The sequence below is a fragment of the Mytilus trossulus genome, chromosome 14, assembly GCF_036588685.1.
Source record: "Mytilus trossulus isolate FHL-02 chromosome 14, PNRI_Mtr1.1.1.hap1, whole genome shotgun sequence".
In the NCBI taxonomy this organism is placed as follows: Eukaryota; Metazoa; Mollusca; class Bivalvia; order Mytilida; family Mytilidae; genus Mytilus; species Mytilus trossulus.
Window position 1 is genome coordinate 9,687,549 of NC_086386.1, and position 23,346 is coordinate 9,710,894.

At 31.3% G+C, this 23,346-nt stretch overlaps 1 protein-coding gene across 2 annotated transcripts in view; it reads left to right on the top strand.

Annotated features, from left to right (window-relative positions):
- The window catches only part of LOC134696566 (TBC1 domain family member 1-like), a 37,281-nt gene that overhangs the window by 6,263 nt on the left and 7,672 nt on the right, over positions 1 to 23,346 (top strand). Inside the window, exons 1-15 of one of the 2 annotated variants that reach the window (XM_063558421.1) lie at positions 3,122 to 3,365; positions 5,399 to 6,124; positions 8,898 to 8,990; positions 11,496 to 11,616; positions 12,099 to 12,190; positions 12,881 to 13,009; positions 13,665 to 13,769; positions 14,348 to 14,428; positions 15,980 to 16,245; positions 17,043 to 17,206; positions 17,873 to 17,998; positions 20,761 to 20,919; positions 21,585 to 21,740; positions 22,195 to 22,346; positions 23,228 to 23,320. In XM_063558421.1, coding sequence (XP_063414491.1) covers positions 3,219 to 3,365; positions 5,399 to 6,124; positions 8,898 to 8,990; positions 11,496 to 11,616; positions 12,099 to 12,190; positions 12,881 to 13,009; positions 13,665 to 13,769; positions 14,348 to 14,428; positions 15,980 to 16,245; positions 17,043 to 17,206; positions 17,873 to 17,998; positions 20,761 to 20,919; positions 21,585 to 21,740; positions 22,195 to 22,346; positions 23,228 to 23,320 — 2,610 coding nt within the window. In that variant the 5' untranslated portion in view covers positions 3,122 to 3,218. Of the gene's footprint in view, positions 1 to 3,121; positions 3,366 to 5,398; positions 6,125 to 8,897; positions 8,991 to 11,495; positions 11,617 to 12,098; positions 12,191 to 12,880; positions 13,010 to 13,664; positions 13,770 to 14,347; positions 14,429 to 15,979; positions 16,246 to 17,042; positions 17,207 to 17,872; positions 17,999 to 20,760; positions 20,920 to 21,584; positions 21,741 to 22,194; positions 22,347 to 23,227; positions 23,321 to 23,346 lie in introns of those variants that run through there. The other variant, XM_063558420.1, reaches the window with a different exon arrangement.

Here is a 23,346-nt window from a genome sequence, read left to right on the forward strand (position 1 = left end):
TAATAATATCCATGGTGCTATTTCAATTTTCTGAGGAGAACACTAAGTTAAACCTATTCTATTTCCTGATATAAGAACATGAGGCTCATACAAACATTTCCTTAACATATGTTGTGGAAATCCTCCCACAACTTTGATTTTTTTTTCTTAAAGTACATGTAGACACATACATGTACTCTAAATCACTATTAAGTCTGATAAAAATCACTAATCAGGATTTCCAATTTCCTGTGAAAGTTATTACATCATTGTAAATAAATATAGTGATAAACTAGACTGTCTAGGCAGGATTGATAAAGAATTCCATGTTTGAAATGGGAAATTGTGTAGAATTTGTTTTAAATAAAGAAATACTTGGCAGGAGTGAATTTAGTTTATTTTGTCCAGTGCAAAATTTCACATAACATTTCATTGCATAAATATCACTGGAAGTTAAACAATCAAATTTTCACCTTTGTTAACCTATGAACAATGCAAGCTTAAGTAGCCATCCAAAACATTGTATAGAATTAAACATCAAATAAAAAATAATGGTGCTTTGAAACACCAAAGATTTGACCCAGATGTTTTTGACTGTAATGACATACATGTATGATGTAGAATTAACAACTGTGATAAATTCATGGCCCTAATGAAGGGAATATTTTTTTTCAACCCATTTTCGTATGCAACTGGATGTGACATATATACTAAGTAAGATACAAAATGTTTTACACCTATATGATGTTCAGTCATATATTTTTTTTTAAGTAAAGGTATCAAAAACAAAAATGCAGTTATGCTATAAATATGGGTTCTCCGTTTCTTAGTGAGTTTAAACTAGTTCCAACCATTTGGATAATTTCTCCAACAATACACAATTAGTTAACCCTGATAATCTAGTCCTGTATACATCTATATATTCTTAACTGCATAAACCTTTACACTTTTTTGTCAGTTAACTAAGATTTGTTTGGTGAGACAACTTCAAACAATCATGAGCTAATTGTTACATAACCTTGACTTCATTTTCATATGCCAGTATTCCAGTTACATTTAGGACATTTTTTTGTGTAATTGGTCTGTTATACCATATAATAATAATGTATGTCAGGAAAGCTTTAATTAGATTGTTATCAATATAGAATATATGTCCTTCTGATAGATATATGTCATATACATTTGTACCAGCTATATGTCATTGACTTATTTCCATGCTCTGTTGTTCAGGTTTATAGCTAAAACAAAATATAAAATGGAAACAGGGAATGCGTCCTATAGACAACAACTGGACTAATAGGAGAAAACAGCCAACCAATGCAGGGGCGGATCCAGCCATTTAAAAAAAGGGGGGTTCCAACTATATGTACCCTTCAAATGCATTGATCGTCCAAAAAAGGGGTCCAACCCCCCAGCTGCTCCCCCTGGATCTGCCAATGCAGTGAGTCGTCAACAAAGAGAGAAATCCTTTTGTCCTTACATTTGACAATAGATATGATTGTTCTTTGTAGTCAAGCCAGCAGTTTTGGAAGCCTTTCCATCTAAACATATATACATGTATATAATATGTAATGTGAACTTGTCAATCATTTTCAGACTCTTTTACATGTAGTATGTAATGTCAGTACCTTTTTGTCGAGCCTTCAACTTTAGTCGAAAAAAGCGAGACTAAGCGATCCTACATTCCGTCGGTGTCGGCGGCGTCAACAAATATTCACTCTGTGGTTAAAGTTTTTGAAATTTTAATAACTTTCTTAAACTATACTGGATTTCTACCAAACTTTGACAGAAGCTTGTTTATGATCATAAGATAGTATCCAGAAGTAAATTTTGTAAAAATAAAATTCAATTTTTCGTATTTTACTATAAATGGACTTAGTTTTTTTTGCGGGGAAACAAAACAATCACTCTGTGGTTAAAGTTTTTAAAATTGTAATAACTTTCTCCAACTATCCTGGGTTTGTACCAAACTTAGACAGAAGCTTGTTTATGATCATAAGATAGTATCCAGAAGTAAATTTTGTAAAAATAAAATTCCATTTTTCCGTATTATACTATAAATGGTCTTAGTTTTTTCTGCGGGGAAACAAAACATTCACTCTGTGGTTAAAGTTTTTAGAACTTTCTTAAACTATCCTGGGTTTGTACCAAAATTGGACAGAAGCTTGTTTATGATCATAAGATAGTTTCCGGAAGTAAATTTTGTAAATAAATAAATCCATTTTTTCTATATTTTACTTTTAAATGGACTTAGTTTTTCTGCGGGGAACCATTACATTCACTCTGTGGTTAAAGTTTTTAAAATTTTAATAACTTTCTTAAACTATCCTGGGTTTGTACCAAACATGGACAGAAGCTAATTTATGATCATTAGATTGTATCCAGAAGTAAAGTTTGTAAAAAAATTACTCAGTTTTTTCTGTAATTTACTTTTAAATGGACTTAGATTTTCTTACAATCATAAAATAGTAACAAGAGGAATATTTTTATTGATTTTTTTCCTCATTGTTGTTGAGCCTGCGATTTACAGCAAAAATAGTCGAGGCACTGGGTTCCGCGGAACCCTTACAAATTTTTTTCCTAACTTTTGTTGAGCCTGCGATTTACAGCAAAAGTAGGCGAGACACCGGGTTCCGTGGAACCCTTACAAATTTTATAGCCAGTTATAGAGTAATATGATGGTTTTGCTCATTGTTGAAGACTGTATGATGACACCATTATTTTTCTTAAGTTCTCACCATTTGGACTGAAGCAATTTCAAGTGGATATTTATCTCATTGGTAATCATACAACATCTCCTTATTGTTATAATATAAGTTAAACTCTGTGTTCTAGCTTATGACTGTAACTAAGACTTTAACTCAAATGGGTAACAGTGTATAACAAACTACTATTGTCTTTAGTAAAATACGTATTTCCTAAATGATGTATGATTAGTTCTTCCTGTTTAGATCACCCATGATTAAAATATTTTGTAAACAATTTAATCTTTATCAAACATGCACAAGTTGCACTTGTTATCATAGTACATGTAGTATATAAAAACTGAAGGATCACTGGAAAGTTGTTTTAAGGAAATTATAGCATATAACACAAACAAAAGTTTATTCAATGTGTAAATGGATGACTCAGGAACTAAATTGTGATAAAGTTCCTTTTATTTATCGTTAATGGGAATAGAAACAACTTATTAGATTGGATTGTTCACTTATTCTGAATGAGTTTTGAACAAGAACACCATGGTGTTGAATATGAATGATGATCCACTTTCACCAGTGAAATATGGTTGTGAAGTGACCGTAGACATAATAACAAATAATGTTAAGGATTCTATACAAAGTCAGCAATTTGAGGATAAAGTTGAATTCTGTGAACTCAGTACAGGGGTATGTTTAAGAAATATAAAATAAAAACTTTTGAGAGATTTAGAGAAATGGAGGTTCTAGTTCTATTTTTATATGCCCGTGTTTAAATTACATATTATGTTGGACAATAACTATGAAACGCTTGAACCAATATGCATGAAATTTCAGTGGATTGTTTGACTATTGATGTCATTCATTAAAAAAAAGAGGAACTTTCCAATTTTCTAACCATAAGGCCATGGAAAATTAATTGTTGGTTTCCCCTAACATGGGAAAATTTTAAAACCCGGCAGGCAGGCTTTTTTTTTTTTTTTTTTTTTAACCATGCATTATCTTATATCTATATGTATTGTTTCTACAGTGGAACTTTAAACTTGCATACTCCCAACACACTTTTAGTTGTCTCTGCAAAAATTTTTTTTTTTTTTTTTTTTTTTTTTTTTTTCACAAAAAAATTGAATGACCCGGCGGTAAAACAGTGACCCGGTCGGGTTAGGGGAAACCATGAATTATTTTCCCATGGCCTAAGTCAAAAAAGCTTTCAACATTTTCATGTAGCTTTTGTGAATTTCTGAGTCTATTGACTTAGGCTCCATTTCGATTTCTACTAAAATATTTAGATTTTGCATTTCAGAATTATTTAACTTTATTCTTTAAGGGTGGCTCGCGGGTCTTAATCAAATTTTTTATTTAATATAGGATTTCTCTATATTGTTCTATAAATAAACTTTATCTGATACTTATTAGAAAAATGAAATAAAAAAATGGGGTCACGGTTCATTTATGGTCACAATCTGCCTTCCAAAGAAGCATACATTTTTGTTGATGTCCTTTTTTTCTGTTGAACTATTAGGAGAAAAAGTCGTAATATCGAAATAAAAAAATATCTTAGTTACAGAAATCGCTTAAATTGTACAATTATTCAGTTTATGTGCAGCTTATTCGAAAACAACAGTAAAAAATAAAGGTCACAGATGAGTTAAAAAAAAAAATAGATTTTAATGCCAAAAATGTCATTTTTGCATCAAAGGAAGATAATTTGGAGCTTTTTCAATGATATCTACATTTTAAAAATCACCTGGGGCCAACACAAATTGATTTTTTTGAATGATTTTTGTACCATACGATAAAGCAAAAACTACTAAAGGTAATAGATAAAAAAAAAGATAAAAAATCTGAAAATCTTATACCCGCGAGCCTCTTTAAAAAGCGATGGGCATATCATTCAGTTTAACCATGCATGTCACTTGTTGATGTGCCTTTCCCAAGCAAAATTTGTAAGAGAAATTGAAACATAGGACAATTTTGTAAAAGTATCTAATGAATACATTGTATGTTAATATGCCTATACAGTAAGACAAAATTAGCATGGAACATTAGAAGATGATATCATTCATGTGAAAGTAAAGGTTATCTTACATTTATCATTTCATAAACCAAGATAAAGTTTTCATAATATTTGTCTTCAAAAATCAAAAGACCACTTTTGCCCTTCACCTGAAAAAACACCTTTATGACCAGATAGAGGGGATCGCCTGTATATGAATGGTGTTCACTAAAACCAAAGTTTTTAATGGAAATTCATCAAACTGTAAAGTTGTCTATTCTTTGGTGTATATGCTTTATAATTATCTGAGTGCAACAGCAACAATTTATTAGTTGTGAATAGGTCATTTTATTGAGAACCACTAGTGGTAGGTCAATGATATTGGATATGCAATTGTATTAATAATGACACATCTCATTTTATGGAGGTTTGGTGACAAGCCCCTCATTCATGATCTATGGACTGAATTGTTTGTCATAGAGTAATAAGTTTGTGATTATATATTTGCACAAGAGGTGCTAGCATTTCCCGGATTTCTCCTCTAATAGTTTACCATAGACCAACACCCTCCCATGAAAATGGGACATTAAAACACCAACCTACATGTATCTACATCTATTAATTACGATGTGAATAAAACATGTGAAACTAGCATCCTTTTCACAAATAAACATTTTACTCAGTAGAACTTTTCATTTTGAAATTGTATTTTCTTGTTTCTTTGCAGGTTCCAGAATTGTTCAGTTGTATTCAGGAAGAAACCAGAAGAGATTTGTTTGAAGATCTGGGAGAACAGAAAGTCTCAGAACCTGCTAAAGCTTTCTACGAAATCATGTACATTGGGCGAGCTAAACTTAAGTGCAAAAAGATCACTTGTGCTCACATTGATGATCTTTACGGTAAACTGTTAAAGAAGGAAATAGATCGTAAAAAGATGCTGGAAGATAAATTTGAACAACGAAGAAGGCACGGAAGTGGAATGAGTACTAAAAGTTTACCAGCGACATTAGAAGAAAATGTTTCCGTTACAGAAAATGAGCTACAGAAACAGTGTGAGACGATGAAACCTCATAACATTTTCTCTGAGAGCCCTGCAAGTAGTGCCGACGAACTTTCTAGTCTGAGTGATCAGCAAAGTTCTACAGAGAATGTCCTGGACAATTCTGGTCACTTCTCACTTGGACTTCCATCTAGCATTAGTGAACTGTCTGATTCAGGAGAATTAATGAAGGAGGATCCAATCTTAAATAAAACTCTGACAAAGACAGACAATGAAAATTCCTCTAAAGATCTTCATGTACATTTCAATGAGAACTGTGTCACAGCAGAGCAGGAAAACCCGAACCGAACAATGCTGTTCAGATTAGGGGCCAACGAGGTGTCTTTAATTAGCTTGGACAAAAGGTCCATCATATTAGACAAAAGGTTCAAAGATATTTCTTCTGTTTCACAGGTAATTACTATAGGTTACAATACACCATTAGATTTTATGGGTGCAGCCATTTTATGAGCATAACATGGTATTCAGAATTAAGAGTATGGCGAATCCTGATTGGTCGATATGTTCGCCCGTTATTTTTTATTCTTAGAGACTTCCTGCACTCTGCTTTATACAAAAGCAAAATAAATAATTAATCCGTAGCCCTAAAGGCACTGAGATGACTTTTCAACGCTACGACAAGACACATATTTTTAAGGGCAATATTGATAGGCATGGGAGATAAGTACAAAATACGCTAAGAAAAGCAACGCAAACCTATATTTTTTGGACCAAAAAATACTGTCCTAATAACTTTTCTTTCATTCTAGCAAGGTTTCGTTAAAATCAACTTTCTAAAGTCTGTATCTCGAAAAAGGCTACCATTGTCGCCTATGGCGAAATTAATTGTTTATTTTAATCTATAAGTACATATCAATGATATGTCTGACTTTAACTTTCTGAGAATTTACCATCTGATTAAAAGACAAATCCTGAGTCAATGCTTTGCATACTATCTGACTACTGCTCGCTTCTTAATTTCTGTTTTACAGATCTTTTGGGATCATAGGGGTTTTGTCGTGGAATGAAACACACCTTTCAAAATTTTGAAAATTGTAATTTCACGATCGATTTCAATCAAAAGTTTTTTTTGTGAAAAGAGCACCAAAACAGAATGTAGAACGGACTGTTGTCATACACATGTGAGCAAACTTGTACACAAAATATATGGATTACTCTAAATTTCTTGGTAATGTGGGTAAATCTATTGCACAACTGGATAACCAATAAACACTTTTCTAGTTATTTGAATATGTCAAATGAAAACTAACAATACTGTCAAATTAAAAATTGAATCATAAAATTTGATAAAGCAGGAATAATTGGACAAAAAATCTTCATAATAATATAGTTATGCAGGTCAAAAGAACCAGTACTTGTTTTGTGTTAATCTATTTTAAAACATTTGCTTATTTTTCTTGTCATAAAACTATTTAGTTTAAAATAATGTTAAGCATAGTTTAAAATAATGTTAAGCATATAGTTAAAAATATTGTTAAGCATATAGTTTAAAATATTGTTAAGCATACATAAAGGAATAATTTTTGTAAGTATTTAATGGCTTTTCAAACTGCTCTCAATCTATATGATCTAGGTTAATAAAAAATGTTTTCCTGAGTTTGTGTTAAAACATTTAATAGAGTACAGCTGCTGTTCACTATTTGTTCATAATATATAAGTAAAAGTCCTTGGTCTGCTTCATTGATTATTACAAAACATTTATTCATATCCATGTAAAAGTGTGAATACATGTGTTTTATTATGGTTCATCAATTTCACTATTTTCTCTTTAGAAAACAGAATTTTATGTACATGATAAAATCAAATTTATATAAATATATTCTTTGAGGATTTTGGTTCAGAAAAATTTATTTTTTAACCATATTAAACATTTTAGAAGACCACATTTATTGACTGATTGTTGCTTTATACATACATTGTTGTACATCATGTACTTACAACCTATACTTTTTGTATGTGTACAAATTGATAATCTTGATCAGTTATTATATAATTAAGGAAATTGATACAGATTTTCCACATATCTTATAAAATTGAGAATGGAAAAGGGGAATATGTCAAAGAGACAACAACCCAACCAAAAAGCAGATATTAGATGAAGACCACCAATGGGTCTTCAACCCAGCATGAAAGTCCTGTATCCAGAGGTTGGCGTCAGCCCTAAATAAAAATTTGTACAAGTTCTGTGAAAATGGAAGCCATTTTAAACCCTGAAACTATTTTTTGGGGATCAGGAGGCATCACAATCTAGGAAACAGGCATATGTTTTTAAGGTTTTAGACAGTATACATGTATATATAATATTTAATGTAAAATATGTTGTAAACCAAAAAATTATGTTACACATTATTTTATTCATTTGTTAAAAGTAATATTTCCGTATTAATTTCCCTGCAAAGTAACTATCAATGGACTTGATAAAGGTTGAAAATCATTATTTTGTGGAGGTGACAGTCATGACAGTGAAGAGTCTGTATTTGCATGTTTTTATCATGTTTATAAACCCTATGAGATTTGTGTTTTGGAATACAACAATAAATCAATCCCAAAGACTATGAATCAGTGAATAGTTATTTATAAAGATCAATATTGAGTGGGAAATGGTCAGTTAATTACAGCTTATTGTCTTATTATGTGTATTGTATTATAGGATGAACAACCATGACTTACTTTTATGTCAATCAAGGTTGTTAATTATGCAAACAACACTTGTTTTGATTCTATACCTTCATTTAAGATTCTGAAATTCAATCATCACGTTGGAAGAAGTGAAAAATCTTTTATTTTCTTAAAATTCAAAATTGAACGATCGTTTCATGCCCCACCTATGATAGAAAAGGGGCATTATGTTTTCTGGTCTGTGTGTCTGTTTGTCCCAGCTCAGGTTAAAGTTTTTGGTCAAGTTAGTTTTTGATGAAGTTGAAGTCCAATCAACTTGAAACTTAGTACACAAGTTCCCAATGGTATGGTCTTTCTAATTTAAAGCCAAATGAGTGGGGCTTGTACCATTTTGATAAAGATAACTAAAAAAAACCATTGCAAAGTCAATGGATGTATTTTGCAAAATAGTTAAACATTTTGTAAAATGTTAAATGGAATTAAAGAAATCAGCATAGCTGATGATGATATTGTAACAATATATTCAATCTTTTGTATCATTTTGTAGGGAAAAGACAATGCAGAGGTGTTTGGTTTTATTGCTAGAGAAAATGGAAATGTTTTTGTGTGCCATGTGATGAAATGTCATTCCTTCTCTGTAGTAAGTAGACACACAAATACACACTATCACACACACTCTTAGGCTAGATTGGAAAATGGAATTTTTTTTGGATATCATGATATTTCTCCCCTGTAAATTTTACAGAAAAACATTTTGTATTCTTCAGATAGAGGCAAAAAAACTAGAATTCAATTTCAAATGCATCGTATTGTATTCCTCATTCTTAAAATATTTGCTAATAGTCCCAAAGTTTTCTTATATTATCTCTTTCCTGTATATATGACATGTACTTAAACGTGAAACTTGTTGGCCCAAACTCTCTGCTGGGAATGAATATGTCATGTATGTGATTTGGATCAGACAGGTGCTTGGATTTATTTTCAAAAAGTTTATGTCACACATGATTCATGTTTACAAAAGGTTTCACTGCACACAGCATTGATGAAATAAGTCGTTCAATTTATGCTCTTTGCTCATTTGAAAATAAGTAGGCATTGTAATTGTCAATAGCTTTAGTTAATGTGGATTAATTATTATTTGTTGGATAACAATTTTCGTGGAATTTATAGTTATAGGTGAACCACAAGATTAAATGTTCAACAAATAGCAAATTTTCTTTATGCTTGTATGCAGTCTGAGGCCTTTTATAGCTGACTATGGGGAATGGGCTTTGCTCATTGATGAAGACTGTACGGTGACCTATAGTTGTTAATTTCTGTGTCATTTTGGTCTCTTGTGGACAGTTGTCTCATTGGTGTGAATCATACCACATCTTCTTTTTATATTAGGCAAAACCACGAAATGAAATATCCACCATCCACGAAAATTGGTACCCAATAATAAATGAATCCTCCATAGGTTTAAATTGTCAACATTATGTTGCCTGTCCATGTTGAAATGATCAAAGAGCTGAAATTGATAGAACTTTTTCTATTATGAAAAAAATGACTTCTTTATATTGATCTTTTGAATCAATAAGACAGGTTCATATGACAGCCTCTTTTACATAAGAATTCTACAGAAAAATCAATTAAGTGCAAGTACCTTAAAATTAACTTCTTAATTTAAACGATATTGTGGAATTTCCTATCGTGCAACACATTCTAAAATATAATTTTTTATCAACACCTTCATTGGATGTTTAATTATAATGTAAAACATGTTGACCCCATGTTTTGTTGGAAACAGAACACAAATTTGTTTACAAAGGGAAAGAAGAGTGTCATTTTAGAAATTCATATAAAAATAAAGTATTTACATATATGCAAAAGACGTTCAAAAATGCATCACATGGACATTTTAGTTTCTGGTTAATATTTTTGATTTCATGTCAGTATAAAATGTTGTAAGGATTGAAAACATGGGAAAGATATATTGTTTTTTTATATTTGTATTTAGCTGAGAGAATGGCATTTCACACAGATTCTAATGTTGATTTCCTTATTGTGCTAAAATAACAGGAAGTCATAAGACATATTCCTCAATATATTGGGAAAACATATCAAACTTTATACGTTTATACACAATGTAGATCAATGAATGAATTATTTATGTCACTGTTTAACGAATCCCCTTTATGATGTTGCTGTATTATTCAAGGATACATTGAAGATTTTTATTTGATTTTCTATACATTTTGGTAATTGTAAGGCATTAACATTGCTCTTGGTTTTACATGTACATGTTCAAGGTTAGTATCACTTTCCAGGACAAAAGGGGTTTTTTTTTTTTTAGGGGGGGGGGGGGGTATTTTTTCTGCTCTGTTACATTTAAAAGAAATAATGATCAGGATTTTGATACTTTGTAATGTTTGGTTAGGGTAAATTTATAGTCATCAGATTTTCATTTTGTCAGTTTGAACTAAGTAAAGGAGTTACTTGTTGACAAGTAGACAGCAAATCAACAGCTCTTTCATTTGCTCTATCAGCAATGTGTTAATTGTATATTATCATATAGCCTTAGTTGAACATAAATCTTCATGGCTTTATTTTTCTGCCTCTGACTTTACTCAGTATCTCCATATTTGAGTAACTTGTAACAAATTGTTCACATATATCTACATGTATATGTAAGGTCCTCTGAACTTTACAAAGGAAATAATTAAGACAAAAAAGTACTGTCTGGTATTGAGTTATTTGTCAAAAATATTTTTGGGGAGATGGTCATTTTGTTTTCTTCTAAATTAAAGAAGAAATCAGTATATGTACATTTGGTATTTAATGTCCTACTTTTTATACTGATTTTAAAGCCTTACATGTTCTGTTATTTTGTAATTAAATTTAAAATACATAAGGACAATGTTTTACATGATTTTATATTTCTTGCTTGTACATGGCAGATTTTTGGGAATGTAGTTTTTTGTAAACAAACTTTCATATTGAAAAAAAAAAGACGTCTATATAAACTACAAGTATAATATGCTTATTAAGTTACTGTTATTATTTTACAATGTTAAATTTTGATAAATTTACTCTGACCAAGGATTTGTATAGTAAGTCTTACTATACAAATCCTTGCTCTGACAAATGATTTGTTTACTTTAAGACAGACGAGATCATGTCTGTTCTGAGATCAGCATTCCAGTGTGCGTATGAACAGACTCATAAACAGATCTGTATAATGTGTCCATTACACCAGCTACATAAGTTGTGTCAGGAACTGAACGGTAAGTTACAATACAAAGCAAATAAATAGACTCGCAGTCTGTGTTTGGATCTAAATGGTTATTGTGAATACAAAACTAGCAGCTAACTTCAGTCTGTGTCAGGAAAGTATATGTGTCAACATGGTCAAAATAAGAACAAATACAAAACAGGCAACACAAAACAAAGGCTCTGTAAAAAGACTCCAAAAAACATAGGCTATGTTTTAAAAAACTTCAATCAGACAACACAAAAAAAGGCTATGTCAAAGCTCTTAGCAGGAAACACACAAATCAGACTATGTCAAAAATTCCAAGCATTCACTGTAAACAAGATGCATTTTTAATTCTTAATGACATCTTGTTCATTTGATTACCATTTTTTATTATTCTCTGTGTTAGAAAGCTCAGGAAAAAGAAGTGCCTTCAAATTAGAAATTTATAAATACGCAGGCTACAAGGCTGTACAAAGCAAAGTCTTAAAGATTTATGTCCTATGTTTGTAGGATTATCTAGTCACAATGCATATGACCTCTTAGAGAAAAGACTTCACAATCTACAGGAGAAAGATGTCGCTGATGTCCATAACCTTGTACAGGTACGGCTTAATTATAAATATTTAAAGTTATTTGGGATCTTCACGGGGGATGTAGGCTCATATTCCCCTTCATTGTTTATATCTGTAGTTTCAGAATTCTAAACTTTTGCTGCACATGTAATTGTAGTTTGAGAATTTTAAACATTACTACACATGTCATTATAGATTGAGAATTTAAAGAATTTACTGCACATGCAATTGTAGTTCCAGAATTTTAAACTTACTTTTTCACATGCAATTGTTTCAGAATTAAATGTTTTAATGCACATGTAACTGTTGTTTGCATATTTTTAAATTTAACTACACATTTAATTCAAGATTTTACTACATGTGTAGTTTTATTTTGAAAATTTTAAGATTTTACAAGTGGTTTTAGTTTTAGAATTTTAAACTTTTACTCAACATTTAATTTTAGTATGAAAAATTCTAAACATGTAATTGTGTGTTGAGAATTTAAACATTTACTACACATGTTATTGTAGATTGAGATAACTAAGTTTTACTACACCATGTACACATGTATTTGTAGTTTGAGAATTATAACTTTTACTGCACATGTAATTATAGTTTGGGAATTTACACTTTTACTTATACACATGTAATTATAGTTTGGGAATTTACACTTTTACTTAATATACACATTTAATTATAGTTTGGGAATTATAACTTTAACTGCACATGTTATTGTAGTTTGAGAACCCCCAGAGTTATGATGAGATGGTAGAGATACTAATGATTGGTCTGAGAAAGTTATGTGAAGTTAAACAGAAGGAACATACACATTTATCTGATGCTAATAAGTCATCTGTTAAAGCTGAGGTAACTGATCCGTACAAGCCATCTATAAGGACATCGGTAATTTAAAAAGAACAATAAAATCTGAAGCTAACACGTTTTTGTGAGAAAAGGGTAATTTTTAACAGAGAGAACTTACACATGAATCTGAAGACTGAAGCTAACAAGTGTTTTATGATTTGAAGCTAACATGTTGTCTTGGAGAAAAACTGATAACAGAATGAACTTACACAAAAATTTGAAGTTTACTACATGTTTTTTGTGAGAACACTCATTATTTTTACGTTAACAACTTTGCTACACAACAATTTGACGCCAAAACAATTTTTTGTGAAAACACTCACGATTTTAACCGAAAATATTTTGAAGAAAGTGATTTATTTTTAACTGAAAATATTTTGAAGAAAGTATTATAATTTTGACAGAAAATATTTTTGAAGAAAGTAATAAAATTTTAACAGAAAATGCTTTAAAGCAAGTTATATGATTTTAACAGAAAATATAAATGATTAAAGGAAAGATCATACTAACTCTATATCTTGAACGACCTTTTTAGATAACCTTAGAAATTGGAGGACCTTCCCAACCAAAGAATCATTGAAATGTTCAGAAAAATAAGGCATTACTTATGATTATGAATGAATTCCAATGTTAATGCAGTTTACTTGATATTTTACAGTTTAACATTATTGAGAGTAAAGGGAAAGCAGCATTGTCATTTGACTCAATCAAGAACAAATGTAAGAAGAGTTTAACCACATCCTTTGAATCACTGATATTAAGGGTAAGATTCATTATAAATTCACATTAATGTTGTCTAACATTTTGACATTACCTGTTCTCCGACTTATCTTCAGTTGTCGACTGGTATTAAAGTTGGTGTTCAAAGACAATGTCGGCAATATTTTACAAATGCCCGGTTACATGATACATTATTGTTTTTCAAGACAACTTTCCGAGACCATTCTATGTTCTTCGTGTCCACATGTTTTTGGTACAATGTATTACTGTATACCTATGATGATTCATTTTATAGTTCAGTATTGTTTATTTATGATTTTAATAAACATTTATATCAAATTTATAAAACTGGTTAACTGTTGAAACTACAACATTGAGATTGAATACTTCATTTGATTTACTAGTTAGATTTTAGATGTGTGCTCATATATAATAAAAATTAAAAAAAACCTGACATGAAAATGGGAATGAAAAGTGCAACTTTACATAATGAATGCCACTCTGGAATATTTAAAGATTTGCCACTATTTTGCCCATCGACCTGCTTAAAAATGAATATTGTTTGATTATATATTTATATACTAAAGAATGAAAACTTGAAAAAAAGGTTTCTATTAATAGGGTAAGAAGAAGGAAGAAGGGGAGAGAACTAGACACAGAAGTGGTACAGCAGTCAGTGAATATAGCTGGGCAAGATCGTTTGTAAGTATCAGAAAAATGGTATACACAAAAACTTAAATCAGAAACAGTACAATCAAGGCTCAAGCTTAAAGAAAATTTAGATCACAGGAAGCAAAATTCCTTATTTTTGTAATGTGTATGTGAACCAACTTAAAATAGAATTTGCTATTGTTATCCATTCTATTTAAAAAGAGTCCTTGTTGGTTTTTGTTCTAAAGAAGATAAGGTAGTCCTAATGCAAATGTATGTTAAAACATTCTACCATACTAAAAAAGGTACATATTACAAGTTTCATACTGCTGTAAGATATTGCTTTATTATTCACTTTTTTTATGCCCCACCTACTATAAGTTATATGGTTCGCTACTGACCCCATACGGATCCATCGAGGGTAAGTAAAATCCATAGGGGGTGAGGCCAGAGGCCGAGTCCCCTATGAATTTTATTCACCCTCTATGGATCCGTAGGGGGTCAGTAGTTAACCGTATAACGAATTTATTGGACGCTGGACTTTTTCTGCAGCGTTTTGTTGAAAAATAAACAATGAAAAACAACAACATTAATAGATTACGTCGCCATTAACACGTCATGAACCCCATATGAAACTTACTAACCCCATACGGTCTCATAGGGGGTCACCACGTGACGGAGTTTAACCAATCACAAAGTGATAATTTATCTGTGGTCCGATAAGATGGTAGAGGGGCATTATGTTTTCTGGTGCATACATCTGTTCGTTCGTCTGTGCATCCATGGCATCTGTCACGCTTCATGTTAAAGTTTTTGGTCAAGGTAGTTTTTGATGAAACATATTACACTTGTTGCTTATGATATGATCTTTCTAATTTTAAAGCCAAATTAGAGTTTTGACCAAATTTCAGGGTTCATTGAACATGGAAAATGATAATGCCAGTGGTGCATGGGTGTACTTTGGACACATTCTTGTTTATACCATGAAATAAAACAGCTACATTAGACCTGTAAAAATAAGGTTATACCCTTTCCTTATAAAAGCTATCTTCCATATAGATAAATAATGTATTTGTCACATATAAAGCTTGAATCTATTGTCAGCCCCGATCAGCAGTTTTCCAAAATATCACATTATCAGCTTGAATTATAGTGAATCAACCACTGATTTCTGTCGAACAAAAACCTGTTTGAACTTGGTTGATTTCAAGCAAAAATTAAATCAATTTTTTTTAATTCCCTAAGCATTTACTATAAATATGCTCTTTTAGTTATGTAAAGCATCATACATGGTTTTTATGCCCCACCTAGGAGCATTATGTCTGGTCTGTGCTTCCATTTGTCCCTTAACCCAACCCTTGGTTTGTTTGTCTGTCCATCTGTCCTGCTTCAGGTTTAAGTTTTGGAGCAAGATATTTTTGAAGAAGTTTGAAGTCCAATCAGATTGAATCTTAATACATATGTTCCCTATTATATGATCAAATTAGAGTTTTTACTTCAATTTGAGGTTCCACTGAACATAGAAAATGATAGTGTGAGTGGGACATCCATGTACTATGGACACATTCTTGTTTATTTATATGTATTAATTGTTTTATACAGGATTCTTCAGCTGCCTCCACTCCAGACTGTTCACCAATGCCCTCCCCTGCAACGATGAGCTCCCAACAGTTCCACTACCCTAGTCCACCAGGCTCTCCTACAGAGGGGCGACCTCGTAGCCAGACAGTAGGAACATTGGCAGATACAGGTTTATTGTCTAAGAAATTCCAGGACATAACCAACCTAGGAAAACCAAAAGAGAAAGAATTGGAACTACAGGACCCACCAAAGAGAAGAAATAGTGTGAACAGTCCTATGAAACAAATGTAACTATGTTATTGTAAAGGAGTTAAATGAAAAATTGATATCCTTGTTATTTAAAAAAAAAAAAAAAAATTTTAACAATTCTAAGATGATTTTCAAGCTGAACTGAATCCTGATTTAACTTATGATAAATTCAGGCTATAGACAACATTTGAAGTGGACTCGTTTAATTTCGTGGGTACCAATTTTTGTGGATGAAAGAAAAATTTCATGTACTTGGACATTAATTTCGTGGTTTTGACGAAGTCTTCATACAAGCCTTTAGAACATTTGTCATTTGTTAAACATTAATTTCCTTGTTCACCCATATCCATGAAATCTACGAAAATTGGTATCCAACGAATAATATTGAATCCACAGTATGATAAATGCAGGCTATAGACAACATTTCAAGTTGTGCAATTTCCAATCAATTTTAAATATCACAATCAATGACATTATTCTTGCTGATTGACTTAGGATCAATAGGCATAACCCATACAAAAAATTGAATTTCGAAAGTTGTCTATAAAATCTCTTGTGTACAGGAGTAATATATTGTTTAATAAAAAATCAACATTCATCTGTTTTAAATGACATATTAAAAAACAACTTTGACACAAATGCATACCCGTAACCAGGGAGGGTTCTGGGGTTCGGACAAACCCCCTGGAAAACAAATAAGCACTGTTAAAGTCAATGTTCTGTTCTAATTGTGACTGTTAAAGTCAAGTTTGTGAGTCCAACAAACACCCCCTTGGAAATTCCGGCCTACGGGCCTGCAAATGTAATTAAATGTTAACTAATTATGTTTTTGTAGGTTTCTGCTTGTTGGTAATAATTTCAGTAAAAAGCCTACCCCCATACCAGATGATATCTTAGATGAGTCAGATGTTAACTACTCACCCAACAGACGAGGATCCTTTAGAAAGACTATATTTAACAGTGTTGTCACCCCTTCAAGAACTCCACGTTCTGTCAAAGGTAGCAAAGAATAAGTTTTTCTCCTTCTTGATATACATACAAGTATTTCCATGGCTCAAGACATTTTCCATCTCATTAATTTATTAAAGATATTTTTATAAAATCAACAATCTACTGTAGGTATTGCAGATATGAAGGAGAAGGTTCACAAAGGGTTAAAATAGTTGTAATTGTTTTTGGTAAAAATTAACCTTGGCCTCCATCCATGATCCAAAAAGTTTTTATATTAGTGAATTTCTTATAGCTGTTAGGTCTGAAAATTCCACAAAATCATCATTTTTATACAAAATTTTCAAAATGGTCTGACTTTGGAGAATAATATGAACTGTTATGAAAAGAACTGATTTAATTTTTAACTTTAAGGCTTTTGAAATAGACTCGTTTAGGAGCCAAATTGTGACTTTTTGGTGTTTTATGATATTTTAGGCCATTTTGTTCCATAAGTGAACTTTGTCCATTCTTTATCTTATAGTGGTAGATGTTTCCATTAAAAGATTAATATATATTCATTGTGTAACACTTCATTTTAGATAAACTACTGTATATGAGCTGAAACAAATGGTTTCTGTGACAAAAGAAAAATTCAAGATTTTGTTCTTTTTATTTTTTGACAAGTTTCAATTTATTTATTACTCTGTGCTAAAAGACTACCTGTGTTCTTTGTAGAAAGTCCAAAGGAAGAAGAACCCAATGTAAAGAAAACACCAGAAGAAATACGAGCTTTATGGAAGAAAACAATTCTTCAAACTATGCTCCTTATTAGGATGGAGAAAGAAAAACAAGATCTTAAAGGTAAACAAAACTCTTCATTTAGAGGGCAGCTGAAAGTCCTGGTAATGTATATAAGTAGACCAATTTCTGATTAAGGAGGTTTCATCGTTACATTGTGTCCAAGTCTGATTCATATTACACAAGGTTAAAGCCTCTGTTTCTGATGGATTACTTGTGTTTCTTCTATATACAGTCCCTTAGTGAAACTTTAATGGGTACCTTGTCATTAGAAAATTAAATAGACTTTCTCGTGAATAATCATGTCAACCTTTTTACACCAAGACAAAAGGTGGTAATGACATAATTTATCCTCTATCTGTCCTTCAATTAGCCCATCAATCTTGCTTTCAGATAAAATGTTCCCACATTTTTGTAATGATTGCTGATACTATCTGAATAATATAAATTTTAACACAATACAATTTGAAATAGGTTCCTTTTATACTTTTGATTAGAAGTACAGTCTTGATTTGTGAGATTGTAAAAACAGTACATTTCTAGGATATATAGCCCACAAATATTACTCCATCTTTTATTTGTATTTTCTCATGATGATTGACACATTTTCATTTTATTCTTGTTTTGATTTAATTATGGCTCTTGGTTATGATTAACCAGCTTCAGACTGCAACAATGTTGATATATTAGAACAAACTTTTTCCCAGAAATTGATGTCAATTTGTCAATGGCCTATCTTCTGAGTTTTTATTCACTTTATTTTCTCTCTAGATAATCCGGCTGGTATGACATTATGAGATATTTACTCAGTTTGCCAATTTTATTTTGTTTGATTTAAATGGGTGGTATTATTTTTGGTTTCTTGAATGATTATACCGCCGCTTTCAAAAAAGGGGGGTATACTGGTTTACCTCTGTCTGTCAGTCCGTCCGTCCGTCAGTCAGTCCGTCCGTCCCATGAAATTTTCGTCACATTTTTCTCAGGAACTACACATCCACCCTTTCTGTAATTTGGTATCAACATTTATATATGTCAGCCATACTGTGTGATGCGTTTTCAGATTCATCATTCATCGACTTCCTGTTTACCGAACACTTGTATGATTTTACACATGCTAGCCAAGTTCAAAATTTTCGTCACATTTTTCTCAGGAACTACATTACAAGGATTTCTGAAATTTGGTTTCAGGATTTATACAAGTCAGCTATACCGTGTAATGCGTTTTCAGATTCATCACTCGACAACTTCCTGTTTACTGAACACTTGCATATTTTTACACTATTAATATTATCCACTTGCGGCGTGGGGTATCATCAGTGAGCAGTAGCTTGCAGTTTCACTTGTTTCATTTGTTTTGCATTTGCAGCTTTTAGAAATCCTTACAATTGAACATATATAAATATACACACCTAATGCAATATAAACAATAATTTGACAGATTATTTTAACTGTATTATATGAACCAGTTTATGGCCTACAGTTTGCTGATATTTAGTTGCCTGTGTTTTTCTGAATTATTATTTCGGGTGGTTTTGTTCTTTGTTTTTTGTCATGATCCCACACCTTCCAAATTATACCATTGATGAGGAACCTTTGTTTATATAATGTGAATAAATATGTCTTGGGTTTTGAGAATTTTTTTTATTATTATAATAAAATAAAATGTTTAATGTTTTTACTTCTTAAAGAATTTGTTGACGATTGAAATTTAAAAATTGAAACCTTTGAGTTCAGGATTAAAAGTAATTTTACATAATCTTTTATGAAAAGACAGTTTGAAATGTTCAGGTTAAGACATTATTTTGATTTTCTATTAATAGTTAAGGGCAGAGTAATTCAAGTCATTTCTGTATCATTACACATTTGTTGGGTTACTTTCTTGAAATTTTTGACATGGTAAATGAATGATGCAATATTTACTGTTTATTCCAATGTATCCCAGGATTCTTTATTCTCCATGGCATCAGATCAATGGTAGTTTTCCCAGGTAGGTACAACATAGTGTGAACTTCTCCAGTAGCTTACAACATTTATTCTTTTAACTACACATAGAAATATTTTCTAAGTGTATGATTTATGCACACTTGCACATAATTTTTTGGCCAAAAAAAAGTTAATTTCAATATTATTTATTTCAGTTGAACTATATTTAGATGACGTTTTTCATGGTTTGTTTAAAAAAAATCACACCTTGGTTTAGCATTCCTTGCAAATATGAGACAAAGATAAATTACACTTCATCACACGATTCCCTTTCACATTGTCCATTTCACTGTGTTGAAAAAATAACTAAAAAAGCTTTTTTTCCTGTCTCAAGTATAACAACCATGCAGCTATATCATGTATATGTGTAAACTAGAATTAAAAACAAATGTGTTTTGTGTTTTAAAATAGATATAACCCCTCACATTCAAACCAATAGCACTTTTTATTGCTTACTTTAATTTCACAAACAAAAAATTAGGTTTAAAATTTGTTATATGTTTTATATCATAGGTTTATGTGTAAAAATATCAAGACTAAACATTTTGAATAATATTATCATTATAGAGAAGACAAAAAAACTGTATTTACATAAATTTGATTTGAGGACATTAGAAAGGGACTTAGACTTTAAAGGAATCATAGTATTTTCTGTCATTATACGACCTGTAAAAGGCTGGAAAGTGATATAAGATTAATACATTTATCATTATGCAGTGTGCAAGTTGTAATTAGGGTCTGTAAAGGGATAAACAATATGGTCACTGAGAACTAAACCGTTTATAATGGAATTATTACTTTTGTAGTGAATTGAAAAAGTTTTATTTTTATGCTTTCAAAAGCTCGACAGCACGAGGAATTCCAACAGAAACCTGACTTAGATTATGAGGAGATAACTCCGTGTCTTAAGGAAGTTACCTTACAATGGGAAGAAATGTTAACAGAAGAAGATCGGGATACAAGATTTAGTCCTCAGGTTGTCCTAGACTGTGTTAAAAAAGGTAAGACTGCATTGCTATCTACTATCAATAGAAAATTGTAAATCAAGACTGAATGCACTGCAATCTACTAGATATAAATTGTGATATTCATTAGTTGCCGACTATAACTCTTACATTTTAATTTATTGTAACGTAGTGCTCCATGCCTCCTCACAAAATCACATTCAAGGGGCAGTTAACTGCAAAAATGGGGAGAAAAATCTTTTAAGTTAATGTAACCACAACTTTTAGTAAGCTACCTTAAACTAAAACTTGAACCTTATACAGGACACACAAACACAAACTAATAGACACACCCAAAAAAATTTCAATATCCCTCTGCTTGCTGTATTTTAGATTTTGCTTTAAAAAAGCCGAAGTGGAACTATTGATCTAATACGCTCGAAAAATTTAGAAAAAATATGGCAGATCATAAAATTTCTATGGAAAGCAAACTACGAAGAAAAAAGAATTCTTGTTGCTTTTAATGAAATGTTGAAATATTAAATTTGCTGCTATCACATGCCAATAGGTAGTTTTTTTGACATTTATGCATGTGACCAAAGCAAGTCTTTAACCCTTTATATATTTTGTACATGTAAATATTGCTCAGCACTTATTGATCAGTACTATGCAATTTTTTTAATCAAAAGTAGAAGCCAATTTCATTAGGATTTCTATTGTAGGTGTACCTAAACTATTACGTGGAGAGATATGGTATCTAATGGTTGATCAACACAAGTTACATTATCCTTCCAAGAATGACATGTCTCCGTCCAGAGAATATCAAGATCTGTTAAAAGATCTGACTGAATACCAACATAATATACTCATAGATTTAGGTATGTAATTTATATAACTTACTGGATGAAGATTGCAAAAGAAGCATAGATTTATTCACATTATCTGTTTCTAATATATTTTAAGATTAAACCAAACACCAAACGACTCAGTATACTCATAATCGTTCATCTATAACATGCCTCATACAAAGGAATAAGAATACCAAAATATCACATTATTGATACTTATATGTTATAGTATCTCACAATGCAAGCAATGTCCAGATATGTTGAAAGTTTTAACACAATGTGAAAATGATACTTCATATTTGCATAGAAGGTTAACATACTTTGTAACTTATTTTAACAGTAAAATACACTATTTTAAAAGTTTAAAAGAACGACTAATGTAAAAGAATGTCATTATCCTCTTTCCAAAAATAAATATACTGATTAAAAATAAAGTCATGTGTCAGAGAATACTGAAAATTAATGACTATCAATTTTGTTTTAGGAAGAACATTTCCAGAACATAAGTATTTCTCCACACAATTAGGTCCTGGTCAGTTGGCCCTATACAACCTACTAAAGGCCTACAGTCTCCTAGATAGACAAGTGGGCTACTGTCAGGGACTTAGTTTTATAGCAGGGATACTCCTCATGCATGTAAGATCTCAAGTGTTATACCCAACATACACATAGATCTGTTTACACACTTATAATGCTTAATGTTAGCTAGAAAATCAGGTTAGTTTCCCGGAACTCAGTTTTATAGCGGAAATCTCATGCATGTGAGATCTCAAGTCTTATCATGCATATCAATTTATATCAATCCCAGATTTTACTTTCAATTGTTCATATTTTTAAACTGGTATTCTAGCTTAGCTACAGTAACATGTACTATATTTTATACACAGTAATATAAGTACAAGAATCGTGCAAGTAAAAAAAGAAAAACACTTATTAGCTCATCATCAGAATACCATAAGAAAAGATAAAGATATGACATAATTTATGGAGTACAAAACAGTCAACACAAAAACACTGCTTTTAAAAATGATAACCATTGGGAAGTATGTCGTGCACTTAATCTAACATGGGAATTTTCAAAAGTATTGGATCTCAGTTTTGTAGCAGGATTGTAAGATAATTATTATAACTGGAAACAGACTGTGTGGATATGTATACATGAAACAAAAATCCATGGCCAATAACTAGAAAATAAAACAATGTATATTAACATATTTATAGTAAATAAAGGCAACAGTAGTATACCGATGTTCAAAACTCATAATCCATGGACAAAAAACAAAATCCGGGTAAGAAACCAAAAATGAGGGAAACAAATTAATTATAAGAGGAGAACAACGACACAACATTAAAATGTAACACACACAGAAACGGACTAAGCATTAGACAAAATCCGATAAGAATAACAAATATAACAAATAGTAAAACTCATTGTAGGCTGATTATTTTCCATAGGCATACAAGTGATATAGGTTTACATTAAATCTTTGTCATAATAGTGTTTTTTTCTCTCTCAGATGGAAGAGCCTGCAGCATTTGAAACTTTACGTCACATGATGTTTAACTTGGGTCTGAGAAAACAATTCCATCCAAGTATGATGCCTCTACAAGTATGTATAACATGTTTACAAATCTT